Raw genomic sequence first — 18,632 nt, forward strand, 5'->3', positions numbered from 1 at the left:
GACAGCGCAGACCCGTGAGGAGAGCTGGCTTGGTGCTGCCGTCGGCCCCCTGACCTGGCTCATGGACCCGGCTCTGTGGCATGGCCCAGGAAGCCTGTCATTCTTTTCCATTTTCCTCATGTGACCCTGTCACCTATCTTGCTTTCCTCCCTCGCAGAGCAAGGAGCGAGGAGCCTGGCACGTGGATGAGGTAATAAAGCTCAGGATCTGAGAAACTCTGGAAGGTAAGCGAATCTCCCATCTCTTCTCCAGCTTCAGGGCCTCCTTGTTCAAACCTGCCCTCGCGTGGAGAGAGACTCGCCTGTAGACAGTGACCGAACCTAGTTAGGATTTCTCCTCCATGGATGAGCCTCAATGCAAGATCCTTTACACCACGCACAGTGTAATGGCTGGTTAATTTTCAAGGGTCTGTCCCCAAGCGCACGCCCGGAGAGCAGTACAAACCTGGAGAGCACTCTGCCACATCACCTTTGTAGCCAGTTTCTTCCTCAAGTTCCCGAAGAGCTGCTGCTTCCGGGCTTTCGTTATCATCGATGAGACCTGGAAGTCCAAATCCTTTGTGAGGTGCGACAGGGAAACCCTCTCCTGACGTACCGCTGGGAGCTACGTGAGGAATCAGAGGACTGTGGGAAGCGGTTGCACGGGTGACACTGACTGAGGCTTGGAGCTTTTCTAAGAGAAAAGGCAGGGACGCCTGGGTGGCTCCGTCGGTTGCACGTCCGACCTTTGATTTCAGCTCAGGTCATGAGATCGGGCCCCACGTCATGCTCAGCACTGGGCATGGAGCCTGCTTGGGATTCTCTCTCTCCCTCTCCCTCTGTCCTTCCCTTGCTCATGTGCTCACCCTCTCTCTCTTTAGAAAAGAAGAAAAAAAAGCAAAAGAATAAAACCCCAGGCAGAGTAAGTAGGTTCCGACAGCTGTTCCTCTTATTCAGACCTCGACTGTTCCCGTGGGCATCTCTGCAGCACAGACAGCGCAGACCCGTGAGGAGAGCTGGCTTGGTGCTGCCGTCGGCCTCCTGACCTGGCTCATGGACCCAGCTCTGTGGCATGGCCCAGGAAGCCTGTCATTCTTTTCCATTTTCCTCATGTGACCCTGTCACCTATCTTGCTTTCCTCCCTCACAGAGCAATACTGAGGCCACAGAGAAATGCCCGGATGAGGATCACCTGTGAGGAGGACGGAAGGCTGGCGGACTGGGGGCAGGGGCCGTGCTCAGAGCCAGCAGTAACCAGGGAGGCCAAGTGGGGAGGACGGTAGAACTCGGATTATTTCACCCGAAAGGAGATGATGCGAAGAAAAAAGTGAAATGCAAGCTATTTACTTAGTTTTAAAGTTCTTAATTTCTTCAGTGAAATGGCGGGTACATGAGAAAAAAAATGGAGCTGCTACGCTAGAATTTCAAAGTACAAGACACAGCCCACTAATGATAAGTAAATGAGATCTAATCTCTTCAGATGGGAACAGCCCAATTAGGTCCTATGATGACACAGTACTTCAAACTCTGGATAGCTCTTTCTGCGCAACTCAAGAGAATATTCTAGTGGAAATTAAGGCAGTTTCCCTGGCCTGTGTATATACAGGAAGATCAAGCGGTCTTTTCCAGTCACGGGTTTTGGAGTTAAGAGTCTGGCCTTGTTACTACTGTTTCTTATCAGAAGCAGACTGCTAGTGATAGAAAATGAACTCACCTGACAAATTAGGGAAGAACAGTTACTCAGAGAAGCCAGAGAGAATGCTGCTGAGAGGACGGGTGGCTTGGGAAGGTCAGACCCTCGCCTCGCTTTGGGGGGTCAGTGCATCAAAGAGTGCATCGGAGGGATTTTTTTTTTTTTTAAACTTAAAACCGCCGAGACACATGAAAAAGTGTTAAATGTCCAAGCACTGCCCTTCTGGCTGTTCTAGGTGCTCGGGCCAGCGGTGAGGGACTCACCTGCAGGGAACTCTAGGCAGTAGCCTCCCATGGGCGGTCGGAACTGCTTCACCAGAACGATGCACTCGTAATGAAGTGTCCGCTGCAGCACTGGGATGACCGCCACACCTGTGACCAGGAGATAAAACCAAGGAGGTCCCTCATGAAAGGTCAGGGAGTACTTGGCACAGGGTCAAGGACCAAATTCCTGCCTACGCTAACCTCTGCCGAGACCTATTTCTCAACCTGCAGCAGCCAGGCCGTTTTCACTGATCTACGTGTGCTTGTATTTCCTTTCAGCAGTAAATGGAGTCAGTCCCAGTGTTTGTAGTAGATGCTAAGTTAGAGTCTATTGTTTTAGGATAAAGGACCTTTTCTCCCAAGAGAGAGATATTTTACTTACAATAGTACACGGACAAAACCCCAGTGCGTTCTGGAAAACACAAATTGCCCACAAGGAGTTCTTGGCTACCTCCCTCCACCCAACTCTCCCGGCAGACCGAAACAGCAGCTGTGGCAGCTACTCGGTTTACTTCCACTAAAAAGAGAACAAGATGAAAGGGAGGAATGAAAGGGAAAAACAAAGACCTATTGCCCACTTCCCCCAGAGCACAGGTGATTCTCAGGATCTTTGCAGTCAGTGCATTTATGCCTAGAAGGGAATGTGAACTGAATGGATAGTCTCTTCTCCTAATTCTGCATCCTTCTCAATTTATAAAGCAACTGGTCCATCATAAAGTAGTGCCAAATATTTTTCCAAACTAAAGGCTCTCACCTAGGTCCTTTGAACAGAACACAGGATTTCTAGAAGTCCTATCTAGATGCAGTATGTGGCTTCAAATTATACTGACTTCTGTTTGGCTATAAATATTAGTATACCTTTCCCTCAAAAACACTGGGACTGAAGCCAGAAGTTATTTACAGAGAAAGCCTGATTTAGCCACAAAGCACTGCAAAAAGGAATACCAGACTTAAACATAAAAGACCATAATCGAAGAGAGCTGCTCTGAGGTCTGGGTTAGAGTAAAAAGAACCCCGCCTCTTGCAGTAAGGCACGGTGACTTCCTCCATGAAGAGTCGTAAGGGGTTTGCACTCCTACCATCGGCCGACTGCCCCTTCCTGGTCGTACGTTTCACCGTTTCCCACGTTCTGTTCAGGCAGAGAAGCAAAAACAAAATCACTAACGTCACAGAGGAGAATGCCCTTGGGTTTTCAGTCCACAACCAGAACTTTACAAATGCGAAGCATGCGAGTGTAGTAACGATAATGGCCAAGGAGACCACGACAGTACAGATCTATATGGGAAAAGCCAATTCCATCGTGCTTTCCTGTAGCTTCTGAAACTTTTTCTGAAGAAAACGTGCCACCCTACGCCTAACCCTCTGAGCGCTATCTAAACAGAAGGCCTACTCATCGCTTGAGCTGCCTTTCAGATCATTCACTGGGAAGATTTCAGTTTGATCCTAAATCTACAGGTTAGCAGTAAATGAAAGTATTGACCAGTCTGTGCAAATTAAGCTCCTAGGAGAATTCCAGCCTTTTCGCTAAGAGGAAAAGATACTCTGCAGAATAGGAACCACTGAGACAGTTATTTATATGTGACCTAAATAACAATTTTAGAAAGCAGGGCCGTCCCATTTACTAGTTGAGGAATTATTACATTTAGGTGAGTGCTCTAGTTTGCACGTGTGAGATCTCTCTTATCTAAAGGGAAAATGGTCCAGAGTGGAGGAAGTGAGATGAGGAATGGTAGGTTTCTGCTCCCTTTTATGGCTTTATTCCCGATGGGCTGTTTGTTTCTGGGGAACAGCGTCCTGAGAATCCGGTTACTGGTACAATGCTGTCTGAAGGGGAAGGACATATGAGGCAAAGTCCCCTTCACTCTCTTCTCCCTTGAACTGGAAAGAAGCAGTGGTAAGAAATGAAAGTGGAGAAGCAGATCAGCTTTGGATCTGGGAGAAGGAAGACATCTGAGTGGCTCTGGGGACCGGAGTAAGGAAGGCGTCAACATCTGCCTCCCTCCAGAAGAGCAGGAATGATGAGACGGGCCATGTGGGGGGAGCCTCGCACTTTTTATCTGGCTGGGTTGGACTGTGTCACGTTTCTGTGAAAGAAATCCCGGTATTTAGTCTAGTTAAAAAAACCCAAAAAACACCTTTCTGTAAACTGTAGATCTCTCAATATTATACCCAAATTCGAGCAGCGAGTGTGTCAAAATGAACCTGTGAAAGCCGAACGCTGCTGTGACGACTCACAACTGTCCGACATTCCTGTTAGTAACAAGAAGCCAACCAACAAGCAACTCTGGTAAGAAAATAGTACAGATGGCAAGAGATGAAAACCTTTTCAGCTCTCTGTGCCACCCCTCAGGGTTAGTCCTGAAGACTGAAGAAGGCAGTCCTGGGAGGAGCCGTGAAGGCGCCATCCCAGATCCTCTAGGAATAAGGGAAACAAAAGAGCAGCATGGTTACGGTTAAGATGGTGTAAAATAACCAGTAACGAGCCATACATTGTGAACCATGAAATATAAACGCATTTACACGGGATCCTAGAACAGGGATGCCCCATGGGAGCTCCGGTCATCTTCAAGGGACTCTGAAAGATGAGCGTCTGACCGCGTCAGACAATCTCAGTCTCCACCTGCCTACCAGCTGAGCGCCCAGCCACACATCCCGTGAGACCGTTCCCTCCGGTGTAAAACTAGGGAATTAAGAGTATGTTAGCTCAAAAGCCTCTTGTGGCGTTAGAATTCTGATTCTAGTTAAGCGACTCCGTTTTCTGAGGAACTGTCATAGGAGAAAGCTTGCTCTGCGTTCCTCCCCGGGTCAACAAACGCAGGAGGCAGGAAGGGCACCGAAGGATGACTTCAGCTCTGTCCCGATGTCCATCAGGGGGCACACTGCCAGCATAGGTTTGCACTACTAGACTCAACTCTGTATCCGTATCCACGACTAACATGGTAGAACAGAGGATTTTCTAGCTGCTCTCATCCTTACCGACATGCTTTTGCATCAGGTAACAGATAAAACATTTTATGAGTTTATACGTCATGACCTATGGCAAAGCACGGGGATTCCCTCTTCAAAGCCTGACACTCCAGTAGGAGATGTCAGTGCTTTGCCTACGAGCTCCCTGGAGTTCACGAGGAAGACCTACGCGTGCAAGAAAGGAGGTGAACATGCTATGAGCAGGCCACATAAGCAGGTACCCGCTAGGCTTTTCAGTGCATGCCTCAGCTACTCAAACAGACTCCCCGGAAGTGAGACCTGGACACGAGTATCCCGAAAAGAGTCTCCACGTGATTCTGACGCACGTCCCTGATTAAGAAATGCTGAAGGAGGAAGAGGAGTCCAGTGAAGAGATGCACCACCGGTGCAAACCAACACGTACTCTTTAATTAGTGTTAAGAGGCATATTTGTGTTATAAACCTTAACAGCTTAACGGGGAAAAGAGAGCCAAACTGTATCGCTACAAACTGGGTGCCAATCTACGTTTTCACAAACATCAGTCCATTTGAACATACTGTGTTCCTTCAGGCTCGGGCCTGGCCACGTGTCTGTATTGTATTCCTGTCCCCACTATTTATTTCCTGTTTAGTTCTGCACATCGGTCTCTTTAAACAAGTGTTCTGCCCAAGGCAGAACATCCACTGTGTTGACGGGCGGTAGCATGGTTGGCTTTCTCGCTTTGAGGTTTTAATTTAAGAGTGCTATGGATAGCTTGAAGTTTCCCACAGCTCTCCAACACTGGCCCTTAGGAATATTTTTGCTAGTTTAGCAGAGATAATTAAAGTGCTTTCAATTACTGGCAAGTCCACGTACTTTCACGCTGATGACAGAAGTATTTCCTCATGAAGAAACTCTGTATTCTCATTTGATCACTTAGCAAATGGAGTTTTTTTGTTTTTTTTTTTATGAATCAATATATCATGTAATCTGGATACTTTAATATTTAGTTACATTTTTATATTTTCTCATTCTATCTCATTCCTTTTCATATTTCACTAGGGAAATGTTTAATCTATTTTAACACTTTTTTTTCTGATAGTTAATTATAATTTTCAAAAAATTTCTTTTCAGGGCAGAGTGACAGGGGCCGAAAGAAAAAATTCTAAACAGAAAATGTGGAAAACAGAAGAAAACAGGTTTACCACACAGATGCCATTAATGTTCTGCCAATTTTCCTTCTAGCCTTTTCTTATATATTATTTGGAAAGAATTTAAAAAGCATATACACAATTTCCTATTTTATCATCAACTTAATAACTTTTCTCAAGTTGCTAGATTGTCTTCAGAATCTGCTTTGTAGATAACTGCATAGATTTTACCAAATGAATACACTAAAAAATTATTTCCCCATTTTTAAACTGAGAATTGACATACAATTTTGTATCTGACGTGTACAACATAGTCACTCAAGTTATATACAAGTCACCACAGTAAATGTAGTAAGCATCTGTCACCCTACAGAGTTGTTATAATATCGACTGTATGCCTTCATACTGTACATATTCTTTTATCATGCTACACTATAACAATTATTTCCCCATTTTTAAGATGGTTAGGGTGCTTTCGATTTCTTTTTATTTTTTTAATTTTGTGAACATTTTTCATGCATAAATCCGACTCCAAACAGTCTCAGGAGTGGGATTACTTGGGTTGAAGGGTGTTATATCTTTATGAGCAATTGGTACATACTGTGAAATGTTTTGCAAAGCTTTTTTTCTTTTTTTCCAATTTACGTTTCCATGAGCAAGGTGTAAAGCATGTAAGTTTTACCTCAAACCCAGCAATGTTCTCTCCTTCATCCTAATTTAGAAATTAAAACCTGGTATGATTCGGAGGAGGCAATCTGGATTGTTAATTACTTTGCTGCTTTATTGGCTTCGATAGGGCTTGGACCGAAATTTCAGGTTCATACTAATCTACTCAGGGAGAATGGTGTTGAAATCAATTCCTGATTAGTTAATGTAACAAATTTACAATGTGATTGTATTCCGAGATGAGAAGTGAGCCAAACATTCTGAGAGTGGGAAAATACTGAATTAGATTTCTCCTTTAAGATCGAGTTTACAATGAGAAAAGTATCAGAGTTCATGTCAAACAGTAAGCGGAGACCCCGAGAACCCGAATACCGAGCATTTTACAAAAGGGAAAAAAATCACTTACCTTATTTTACCAGTAGGATCCATGTACGTTGTTTTTTCAAGCTTGACCCATTTTCCTTCTGAAATTAACTAAAAGGAGACAATAAGTTGGGAGGCTTTTAAACCGAGGATTTTATTTAGAAGGTGTGTTTTCTTTCAGATTTTCTCTGTGTGGCCCTCCCAGGGATCACGTTTCCCTCCCAATAATTAGTGCAGGTTTTCAGTTCAAAGTATGGAAAGCTATCTTCCTGAAGGGTGGTTCTGCTTCTTTTTGGAGTTTTGGAAGTAATACTGAGAGGTGAAAAGAGATGATAGTTGAAAAAATCCTGGCGGGGGGGGGGGGGGGGGGGTTGTAGGTAGAGAGGGAGGACGAAGAAGTGAGGGGTTTTCTGGGACCCAGCGTTCTATGCTCTGAGCCTGGGGCCCGTCACACAGGTATGTTCAGAGGTAGAAACTCCTCGCTGACGTTTTAGTCAGTGAGACATGGGAAGGCTGACTGAGGAGACCGTGTCCAACGACTGCATTTCCAGTGACTCGTGGGTTTCCCACCCGATCTGAGACAGGCAGCCCAGGGTCATTCTGCCTAGACACCGAGTTTCGGTTACGAGGACTAACGTTCCTACGGCACTATACTGAACTGAGAGGGGAGTTTCGCTGCGGACAGAAAGCAGTAGCCTTTTTCTTACTATCCTTTTACTTCTGGCCAGCAGCAACCTAATAATTATCTGCAGATCTATTCACAGACAACATGGAAAGATTTTTAAATCATAAACAACCGCAGGAAGGTGTCAAGATCAGAGTTCCAAGATGAAGGACTTAAAATTTATCCATTCCAATGGTTCCTGCAGGAAGAGACTTATTAAAAGCTAAACTGAATAACATGTAAGACGTACATTAGTTCTGGAATTCAGACTACAACTAACAACTTAGGTTTTTATTGTTCTTAAACATATATGCTGAGACCATAAACAGCTAACGAAGATGCGAGGCTTAAGTATGAAATGTCTAAACCCTAAAACTCCCAGAGGACTAATTCTTCTACCCGGGCAAACTTTTATTAAAATTTGAGACTTTTTGTACGAAGAGCCAAAATCCACTTTAAAACAGTCTCAATTTCACGAGTGCATATAATGAAGAGATACACAATTGCTCCCACACAAGAGCAAAATGTCCCTGAGTCCTAAAAAGGGAGCAGGAACAATGTTTAAAACCCGTCTTTAAGGATTAAATACAATCATTTGAAACGACAGTCTACACATTTCATTTGGACTTGGCTGTGTGTGGGGAGAGAGCAGGGTAGTGAAAAACAATTTATACCTCCTCTGAAATAATAGACTGTTTGGTATTTTGAGAAGGATCCGCTGGTTCTTGGTTTTCCATTTTCAAACCAGTCAGTCTTTACAATGCTCAGGCAAGAAGTTCACGCTGTAAGATAAGATTTGTTTAGGCTACAGTTATTTTTCCGAATTCAACATTTGAACAGAGGCTGCTGGTCAAAGTACTTAACATGGTGAAAGACTTGTCATCAAAGCTGCTTTGCTCACGTGAGCTTGGGAGAACTGCCCTAGAGGGAAGGTCAGTGCAGAGGCCCCAGGAAACATCCAAAAAGAACCAACAGCCGGCCCAGTGAGATTCAGCCCATGTGGGCTGAGCTCCTCCTGGGCGGGCATCAGGCACTTACATATATGTTCTTGCATTTTCTGACTCCAAATTTAAAAACTTTCCAGGGTAAACAGTTCAAAAATTGTAAACCATTCCTCACTCCCACCCCTTAACTACTGTCCCTCATCTACCCTTTACAGCTCAACTGTAAGAGTGGCATGGGCTGGGTCTTTCTACCTCCCGTGTATCTTTTTTTCTTTTTTTGTTTTAAACTGGTAGTAAATGGATATACCATTTTGATAATTTCAAAATGTGCGGTTCAGTGGAATTAAACACAATCTCATTGTGGCCCGTTCACTTTGAAGTTTTAACACGTTATCAGAGTCACGGTTGTCCATGAGCTGACAAGTACCACCATGTCTGTTGTGGAAAGAGAAGGCCCCATCTCTTTTGTTATCCACTACTACGTCCTCTATTCTTGGCTTATTCTCCCGTTTGTACCCTGAATGTCTCAAAATCTTTTTCTGCCCTCAAAATGGGCTGACTAACCTGGCTGCATACAGAATTATGGGCTGAAAGTCACTTTCTACCAGAAATATGCAGGCACTGCTCAGTTGTCTTGCTTCTGGTGCTGCTGCTGTGAAATCTGAAGCCATTCTGATTCCTGATTCTTTTTCTATGTGGCCTGTTTTCTTTCTCAGGAGATCTGTGGTTATTCATGCCTTCACGTAGACGTTATTGCATTGGGTACTCAAATGGGTCCTTCTTTTTTTATTGAATGTGGTGGACATACGATATTATATTAGTTTCAGGTATACAACACAGTGGTTCAATGTTTACATATATTATGAAGTCATTCCCATGCTAAATCTACCACCATCTGTCACCAAAGTTGTTACAATATTAACTATATTCCCTATGCTGTACATTATGTCCCCGTGTCTTTTTTATAACTGAAGTTTGTACCTTTTGATCCCCTTCCCTTATTTTGTCAAGTGGGTCCTTTCAGTCTGGAAACCGTACTGCGCTTATGGGGAACTTTTCTTGAATTATTTCACAGATAATCTCCTCATTTTCTCTATTCTTTCTTTCAGGAACTGTTGCACTTCCTGAACTGATCTTCTGTCTTGTCTTTTTCATTCCTATTTTCTGTTTTCTTGTCATTTTAAAACAATTTATTGTTTTTATTTTAGAGACAGAGAAAGAGCACGAGCAGGGGAAAGGGGCAGAGGGAGACAGAATCTGAAACAGGCTCCATGGTAACCAAGATGGTGTGGGTACTGGCATAAGGATAGACATAAAAACTACTGGAAAAGAGACTCCAGAATTAAACCCACAGATTTATGGTCTTTTTTTTTTTTTTTTTTGAGAGAGAGCGAGAGAGCGAGCAGAGTAGGGGGCAGAGGGAGAGAATCTTTAGCAGGCTCCATGATCACTACAGAACCTGATGTGGGGCTCAATCCCATGACCCTAGGATCATGACCTGAGCCAAAATCAAGAGTTGGGTGCTCAACTGACTGAGCCACGCAGATGCCCTGCTTAACTGATTTTCAACAAAAGTGCCATGTATTCAAGGGGGATAAAAAACAGACTTTTCAGGAGATTGTTCTGGGCCTAGATACGTACATTCATAAGGACAACAATGAACCTCTACCTAACACCACATATAAAAATTAACTCAAAAGAGATCAAAGATCTAACGTAAGAGCTACAACTACAAGACTCTTAGGAAACAAAAAGTGTATATCTTCATGATCTTAGGCAATAATCTCTTAGATGTGACACATAAATACAGGCATTCCAAGAAAATGCAGATGAACCGGACCTCATCGAAATTAAAAACTTGTGTGCTTCAAAGGATACCATCAAGATGGTGAAAAACTACTTACAAAATGGGGGAAAAAATTTATAAATCTGATAGAACTCTATCTGAAATATGCAAAAAAAAAAAAAAAATCCTTAAAACCCAGTAATTAAAAAGACAAATAACATAATCAAAAATAGGCAAAGGACTTGGATAGACATTTTTCCAAAGAAGATACACAATGGCCAATAAGCACATGAAAATATGTTCAGTGTTGTTAGCCATCAGAAAGAGGCAAATCAAAACCACACTGAGATACCACAGTTCACCCCTATGATGATGATTATAATAAAAGACTGATAATAACAAGTGTCGGTGAGGATGTGGAGAAACTGGCATACGCTGCCAGAAGGCATACAAAATGGTGCAGTCGCTTCGGAAAACAATCTTCCAAAGGTTAGCCACAGAGGTCCCATATGACCCAGTAATTTCACTCCTAGTATATATACACCCAAGAGAAGTGAAACGTGTTGTACACAAACGTTCAGAGCAGTATTATTTGTAATAGGTCCAGAGTGGAAACAACCCAGATGTCCATCATTTGATGAATGGATAAATGAAATGTGGTATTCCATTCAATGGAATAATATTCATCCGTACAGGGGCCCCTGGGTGGCTCAGTTGGTTAGGCATCTGGCTTCAGTTCAGGTCATGATCTCACAGTTTGTGAATCCCAGCCCCCACTGCCAAGCCTCCTTGGGATTCTCTCTCTCTGCCCCTCTCCCACATGCGTGTGCTCTGTCTCCCTCAAAATAAATAAACTTAAAAAAAAAAAAAAAGGCAATGAAGTACTGATACATGCTACAACATGGATGAACCTTGAAAACATTATGTCAAGTGAGAGAAGTCACACACAGGCGGCCAAATATTGTAGGATCCCATTCATATGAAATACCCAGAGTAGCAAATCCAGAGATACAGATAGCAGAGTAGTGGTTGCCAAGAGACTAGGGGGAAGGAGAGAGTAGGGAGTGACTGCTTATGGGCATGGGGTTTCTTTTTGACGGAAAACGTTCTAGAATTAAATAGTGGTGATGGTGGCACCATCTTGCAAATACACTAAAAACCAGGGGATTTTACAATTTAAGAAAGTGCATTTTATGGTATGTGAATTGCATTTCAACTAACAACAATCACCTCTGCAGTCTTAAAACCCCCAAGAGACAAAGAGTTGGGTTGTTGAAAGCCACCTTAAATCTAAAGGCTGACAAAGCCTGGGAGTCTAGTTCAAGGAGCCCTGCGTGACTGAACCCAAGCAACCATTCTACCGTTCTCTGGGTGTATATTTTGCCTGATACTCAACACGTATTTCTGTTGTAAAATTAAATGTATTTCTGTTGTATTATTAAGCTGTGATCAATACGGTTCCTGTGGATTATTACGTGGGCAAGCCTACGATTTCAGTTTCCAATAAGGACTTTGGCAAAGAAGCAAAACTTGAGGCCCTAGGTAAGAAAAAATGACTTTATGCTAAAAAAATAAAAACCACTTAATAAAGATGAGAGAAAGAAATGTTAACACATTTTCACACTCATTTAAACCTTGAAGAGATACGCACAAACTGTATTAATGTTTGTAAAAAAGCACACACACAAACCAACATCAAGTGTGTGTCTTAGGTAACTCGGCGAAAGCACCCCGCAGCAGACCCACTGGAAGTGAGGCTGTCTCGTGCTGCGAGGACACAGCAGTGCACACGACAGACAAAGGTCCTGTCCTCCAGGGGCTCGCTTTCTGGTGGGGGGGGGAAGGGAGGAAACTGAGGAACAACATACATAATTTATGTCAGAGCCGCTAAGTTTACGAAAAAGGCCAAGAAGAAGAGTGGAGAAGATGGGGGGGGGGGAGTGGAGTGATCAAGAAAGCTCCCTTTAATTTTGTGACATTGAACGGAGGCTTGAAAGTAATAAAACAGTAAGCTATGTGGACATGTAGAGGCAGTCATTTAGCTACAGGCATATAGCATAAGAAAACAGGCAGTGATTCCTGGTAAACTTTTAACTAGCATTGGTTTATACATGACAAATAACCTACATTGTTAGAGGCAATCAAAACAGCATGAAAACTCACCATTAGCTAAATCAAAGGTTGGCTGCTCGTCACTATTTGTGGTCTCTACACCCAAATAAAAGAACTTCATCTACCTAGATTTTTATCTTCCAGATTTCCATTTCCTTTCATTAGTAACAAATACATCAGAGAAGGAATTATTTCCTCTGCTTTTAATTCTAACACTTAAAAGAAAATAACCTTTAGGCAACTAAGCGACCCCATTTATTGCACAATGTAATCTGTCTAGAATGATGCAAAATACTTGGATTAATTTTCTACCTCCTCTTGGAAAAAACATTTTTTTTTTAACATTTATTTGCCTTTGAGAGACAGAGACCGAACGCAAGTGGGGGAGGAGACAGAGAGAGGCAGACAGAATCTGAAGCAGGCTCCAGGCTCTGAGCTGTCAGCACAGACCCCAATGTGGGGCTGGAACCCATGAACCGTTAGATCATGGCCTGAGCCGAACTCTAACGCTCAATTTACTGAGCCACCCAGGCACCCCTCTACCTCCTTTTGAAAAATGGTATTTTGACCCCGAATAACTTTTCTGTGCTTACCCAAACTTAAAAACAGCGAACTGCAGACCTCCCAAGTATAAGCACCACCAGAAGTTCATAAAGGAAGAGCTAAATAATCTGTCACTTTTTCTATGAAAAGGTTCTTAATCTGGATTGCCAGTAAATCTAGACAAAATGGAGAAAGTCCCCCAGCCCCAGGTGAGTATCTTTAGGGGCAAAGGGGCCACCAGCTCCTTTAAATTATCTGCTAGGTCTCCTTATCTTTGTATCTTTATAGATTCCCTTAGATTGTCAAAGGGATTGTTGATGGCCCAAAGGTGAAAAAGTACTTTTCTGAAGGACTGCTCCTCATCTACTACTCTTCATTTAACCAGGCTAAACTCCCTTACAAAACAGTCTCTGTAATCAAAAGCTGGATTTTTGGTCAGCAAATGTTAAGCTCTAAACAGTTGTTTCAACAGATCATATTAAAAAATACTGAAGCTAGAAATGTTAGAGAGCTAGAAAAACAAAAAACAAGCTACAAACATAAATTACATGAAAGAAAAAAAGTGGCAAACAGGGCTGGGACTCTCTAGGGTAATTACTTGGAATGCAATCAGCCCCAAGGGGCAACAGTATTTCGTAGCAATCTGCTGACAGTGTAAATAACTGGAAAAAAAAAATGAGGTTAAAGGGTGATTTCCAAAGTATATTATTCACCCTGTGATTCCCAAAATGTTCAGGATTATAAAAGCATCTCAAAAATGCTACTGAAACAGAAAAAGAATATTATTTTTAGCAGCATTTCAAAAACAGAAGCTAAATGGTGCCATTTGGGGACAGTCATTACAGGCAGTCATTACACGTAGGCTTAGGCTGCGCAGAAACAAATGAGGCTCCGCAGCCTGCGCCCCCCCTCCCCTTACTGTGACAGAGCTTTCCTGAGCTGATTCAATGCTATTTTGAGAGTTAAAAGTAAAGTGTAAATTTTCTCCACTTCATTAGCTAGCATTTCAAGTCACCTACATTTTACTAATATGCACATTAGACTTAAAATAATATCCGTATACATACTGTTGAGTTGTTTTAATTCACATAACGCATTTTCGCTTAGTTTGGTCTGAAAACACTGAAGGTCTATGATGTGTTTGCTGTATGATTTTTCCAGGGCACAAAAAACTCTAGTGAGGGAAAACATCAAAGGATTGTTAGGAGGGCCATACAGTGATAGGCAGGAAGCTAGCTGGCTTTATGAGCATGGGCAGTTCAAACATTTGGGTAGGTATATACTAAGTGTAAACTGATCCATATTCCTGCTTTTGGGGACCTTATAGTTCAACTCGAAAAGAACCAGAGGGTATGCCTGGTTCTCTACGACTATCCTAGAGATAATGCGATATCAGGGTGTTTTAAGTGCGTGACAAATCACATCCACTTGGGAGGCAGGGAAAATCGTAGACTTTGAAAAGGCTGCTACTAAGAGGTCATTAAGATATGATTTAGATACCAAGAAGGCAGGGAGAGCATTTGAAGTAGAAGGAACCAGATGAAAAACAAAAACACTAACTGGGGGAAGGGTTGAGAAAGTACAGTAGAGTTGGGCCAACTCTGTTGTTCTCAACCTTTCCCTCCCAACCCCTTCCAAAACAAACAAACAAACAAACAAACAAAAAACACCTGAAGCCAAGCCCACACATATAATGGATGATGTTAATACTTGCAAACTCATTTCCAAGGGCTTACGCAGATTTGGCTGGATGCCTGACCCTCCCCCAAATTTGCGGGCAACCCTAACTGGCATGCCACAAACTCTTGTTGCTATGTAAACTCCTCTTGAGGACAGCACTTAAACTCTCTGCTCCAGGGAAGAAGGGAAAGGGTTACTTTTTCACAACCTCAGGTATTTCAGTCTTAGTAACAAGAGTTGGATTCAGGTTAAGAGGGAGGGAAGTTCGCACTCAGGGTTGTCATTATTCAGTTATTACCATATCGGAATCCTTGCAGTTTGCTGAGGTTGCAAAGTGAAGCAAAAATCACAAGAAAAAACACGCTGGCTCCTCTCTCCCAGGTAAAAACTAAATATTGGAAACACCATTTATACTCAACCAAATAAAAGGTGTGGAAACTCAAATCGTGAGCAAAGCTGATGAACCAAAGTCAGGCAGTCGGAACAGTTTGATGAATAGATCGAGACATTTACAATAAGGCATTTTGAAAGAAATTAAGTGGGAAAGGGTTAATTTTTGCAAAAAAAAATTTTTTTTTTTTTTTTTTTTTTGCAAAAATAACTTTATGACCTTGTAAAGTCAAACATCAAATGCTTAGGTCTGACCAAGATGCCATTCTACATTCTTTCAGAATAATTACACAGAAAAAACACTTGATTTACAATGAACAATAATCAATTAGTATCGCTACAGTTAAGTCTTGGTTATAGTCATAAAACTTTTAAAAATTCAGTTTTTTTTTAAGATAATATTTTGAGGGGTCCTTCTTTGGTACCACTTATGGTAAAATTTCGGGATCCACATCAAAAGGATCCACTTCATATGAATTTTTCTTTGCTGACAACGATTATCTTGATAATGAAGACTTCCTGTAGTGAATTTGTTAATTATGGAAAGTCATGGAGTTTCTTTTCTTTTCTGGCAGATGTGGGGGTTGGGTGGGCAAAGAGGTAACTAACATTCTACTGAAATTATGCTACTTGGTGATTTATAATCATTACATTTAGTTCCGGCTGGGAACTAATTACCCTTGGGAAGGTTAATTGGTTACAGCCCTACAGTAATGAGACCAGCAAAGAACCACGAGTCACAGCCCAGGCAAGAGAGAATGTAGGTTTGGTCTAGGGTGGCAGCAGTGGCAAGGAAACTTGCACATGACACCTTATTACTTGTCCTAAACCAGTGTTTAGGGACAGGGTTTCCAAAGCTACTTGCAAGAAGATGTTCTTAAAGGACATCGGGACATCAGGAGAAAGGGGCAGTACAGCATTCAAACATGGGCCCACTAAGTTTGAGATGGTGGCAAGATATCCAAGTGGGTAAAACCAGCAGGTAGATGGAAATATTAATTTAGAAGGGGGATTCAAGGAAGGAAATGTTTTTCCATTATTTAATTTGGAATTGCGCAATAACCCCCCCTTCCACAATCACTTAACTGTTGATATTTTCAGGCATGCATGAGAGAAAGCAACTATTTCCATTGTTGTAAAGGTTTTATTGAAGCAACTTGAGTATAAACACTTCATGGCTAAGAAAAGACAAATATGGTGGCTAAAAAATAATGGAAGGGAATTTAGCTGTACCATTCAGAATACTAGCACATCTGGTTGTAATGTTGATTTATTTGAGGCTGGTTAAATGTGTAACTAGTTACTTAAAATTAACTGTAATCCTAAAAAGTCACTGAACACTGCTTCTCAAGTATAGAGCCTGAATAGAAGACATCTGTAACAAATTCCTTCCCTGCAGTGTTTATATTTAAGTTTACAAATTTGGCTGCTTCGGCACAAATAACTGCAGCTCTGTATTAATGCTTTGCAGCTGCCTCAACCTCGACACTCAGGTTTCCTGGGCTGCTAACATATTACTCCTCCTGAAGTGACCGTGTTCCCAGTTTCTACTTCCTCCTATACATCTGTTGATTATCTTCAACAGAAAATACCTTATCCCAATTCACCCCAGCACTGCTAATATTTCCTTCAGCAGTAACCTGTTGATTTCCAAGTCAAATCAAAACAAAACAAACATTTAGAGGGACTGCTCCAACCCCCCCTCCCCCACATCAGGTCTCTCCTAAATCTGGCAGTCTGGCACTATTCTCCCAGCAATATATGGAATATTGCTTCATTGCCCCTCAAAACAGAAAGAACTGCATAATCTTGGCTCTCCAAACACTTATGAAAAACTACTGCCCTCCCCTCCCCCAGAATATACTGCAACATTGTAATTTACCTCTGCTTGGAAAAATGTATCTTTAAAAGTGATGCTCCCAACTAAACCACTTAGCCAGTAGCATTTTTGAGAAAAACAAACCATTGAACTCTTTGGGGGAAGAGCTTTTCACTCCAAACAGGCAGAGGATCCTGTAATTATCCTAATGAATACTTTTCTACAGAGGCCCGTAGTCGGTGGGCTTCCTGCTTTCTAACCTAAAACTGCTTAGCCCGGAATGTGCAATTAAAAACAAACAAACAAACAAAAGATTTAAGTAATTTCTACACCCAACGTGGGGCCTGAACTCACAACCCGGAGATCACCGGAGAGCGTGCAATTTTAAAAAGATACCTAAAATACACGCCCTTAGACAGACGTGACTGGGGCAAGTCCAGGGCATGTAGTCGTAAGAAAGCTAGGTTCTAAAAGGCATTTCTCAGCAACTAGAATCTGATTCTTTTGAAGACACAAACAAAAGTTTACTTTTAAAATATGCTGTTGTCTCGTAGCCATCTGATAACGTCATTACGGAAGAGATAAGGAAAATAACGGAGTGGTGGAGGCAAGAGAAGGAAAAAGAATGATACTGCAAATTTCACTAGACTAGAATTCTTCCAGTCTTATGATTCCAGCATGGCCCGGCTACTGATACAATCTGGCTGTATTTTTCCAGGCTGTTACTTTGGCAGGGCTGGAATAAATGAATTTCACGCTCAAAAGAGACTCCTCTCCCCTTTCGTCGGTGTTCCCAAATTTCTCTCTCCTCCTCTACCTTCAAAGTCGAACCCCCAGGAGCGTACGGCCAGGATTCTCTCCCTATCTCTCCTAGTTCCCCTCCACGAACGAAGAGGTGCTATCATCCTCTTTGCAGATGCTTCAAAAACTGCACTCAAATGAAGTTAATTGCAGTGGTTTCCTGCTTTCTCTTCTCCGAATAGTCCAGGCTCTTCTACCCCAGTCCCTGGTTTTCTCTAAACTGGCCCTCCTTTCCGCGCCTTCGCAGCGGCCGCCCCCTCGCTTCCCGGGTCGCGCACCCAGTCCGCAGACTGGGACACGCGCGTGGGGCTGCCCGCACGCACCAGATGTGCTCCCTCCCTCTTCCCCAAAGAGGATATTGTACATGATTGGCCCGCGCCCAGTTACCTACGCCAAGGTGTGGGGTGAAGGGGAGGGTACTCCTTTGGGGAGGGGGACGAAAGAAGAAAGCACGAAGCCGAGGCAGCAGTCTCAGAAGACACCGGTGCTACTGCTGGAGGCAAAGCCTCACCTCGCGGTGATGAGGATGTGCACTCGGCCCCTCCCGGTACCCGTAGAATCCCCGCCCGTAACCTCGCCTGAGAAAGTTACCTTCCGGGGCGGGGCACTTCGTAGAAGCCGCTTCTCAACACTTCCGGAATTCCTTTCCCGGGACGCGAACGCCTCGCGTGCGTTTGTGCGTGTGTGCGGGTACGAGTGACTACGACAAGGACGCCCCGCGATTCTCTTCCGCTCCCGTTTCTGCTACTGCCTCCTGGCTTGATGGACCGGAAGAGTCCTTGAGCCAAAATAGCTCGGCGGGTACTTCCGGGACGGGAGACCTGGGTTCCGGGAGGGTGCTGGAAAGAGAGGGA

At 43.1% G+C, this 18,632-nt stretch overlaps 1 protein-coding gene across 5 annotated transcripts in view; it reads right to left on the minus strand.

Annotated features, from left to right (window-relative positions):
• The window catches only part of NUDT5 (nudix hydrolase 5), a 23,488-nt gene extending 5,033 nt beyond the window's left edge, over nucleotides 1-18,455 (minus strand). The window contains exons 1-6 of one of the 5 annotated variants that reach the window (XM_049626859.1): nucleotides 18,370-18,455; nucleotides 8,378-8,485; nucleotides 7,083-7,150; nucleotides 3,013-3,062; nucleotides 1,934-2,041; nucleotides 445-540 (exon numbers count right to left, since the gene is read on the minus strand). In XM_049626859.1, coding sequence (XP_049482816.1) covers nucleotides 445-540; nucleotides 1,934-2,041; nucleotides 3,013-3,062; nucleotides 7,083-7,150; nucleotides 8,378-8,440 — 385 coding nt within the window. In that variant the 5' untranslated portion in view covers nucleotides 8,441-8,485; nucleotides 18,370-18,455. Of the gene's footprint in view, nucleotides 1-444; nucleotides 541-1,933; nucleotides 2,042-3,012; nucleotides 3,063-7,082; nucleotides 7,151-8,377; nucleotides 8,486-18,165; nucleotides 18,342-18,369 lie in introns of those variants that run through there. The other 4 variants (XM_049626858.1, XM_049626860.1, XM_049626862.1 and 1 more) reach the window with 4 other exon arrangements.
• Between the last annotated feature and the right edge of the window lie 177 nt (nucleotides 18,456-18,632).

Source organism: Panthera uncia, chromosome B4 (assembly GCF_023721935.1).
Source record: "Panthera uncia isolate 11264 chromosome B4, Puncia_PCG_1.0, whole genome shotgun sequence".
Lineage (NCBI taxonomy): Eukaryota > Metazoa > Chordata > Mammalia > Carnivora > Felidae > Panthera > Panthera uncia.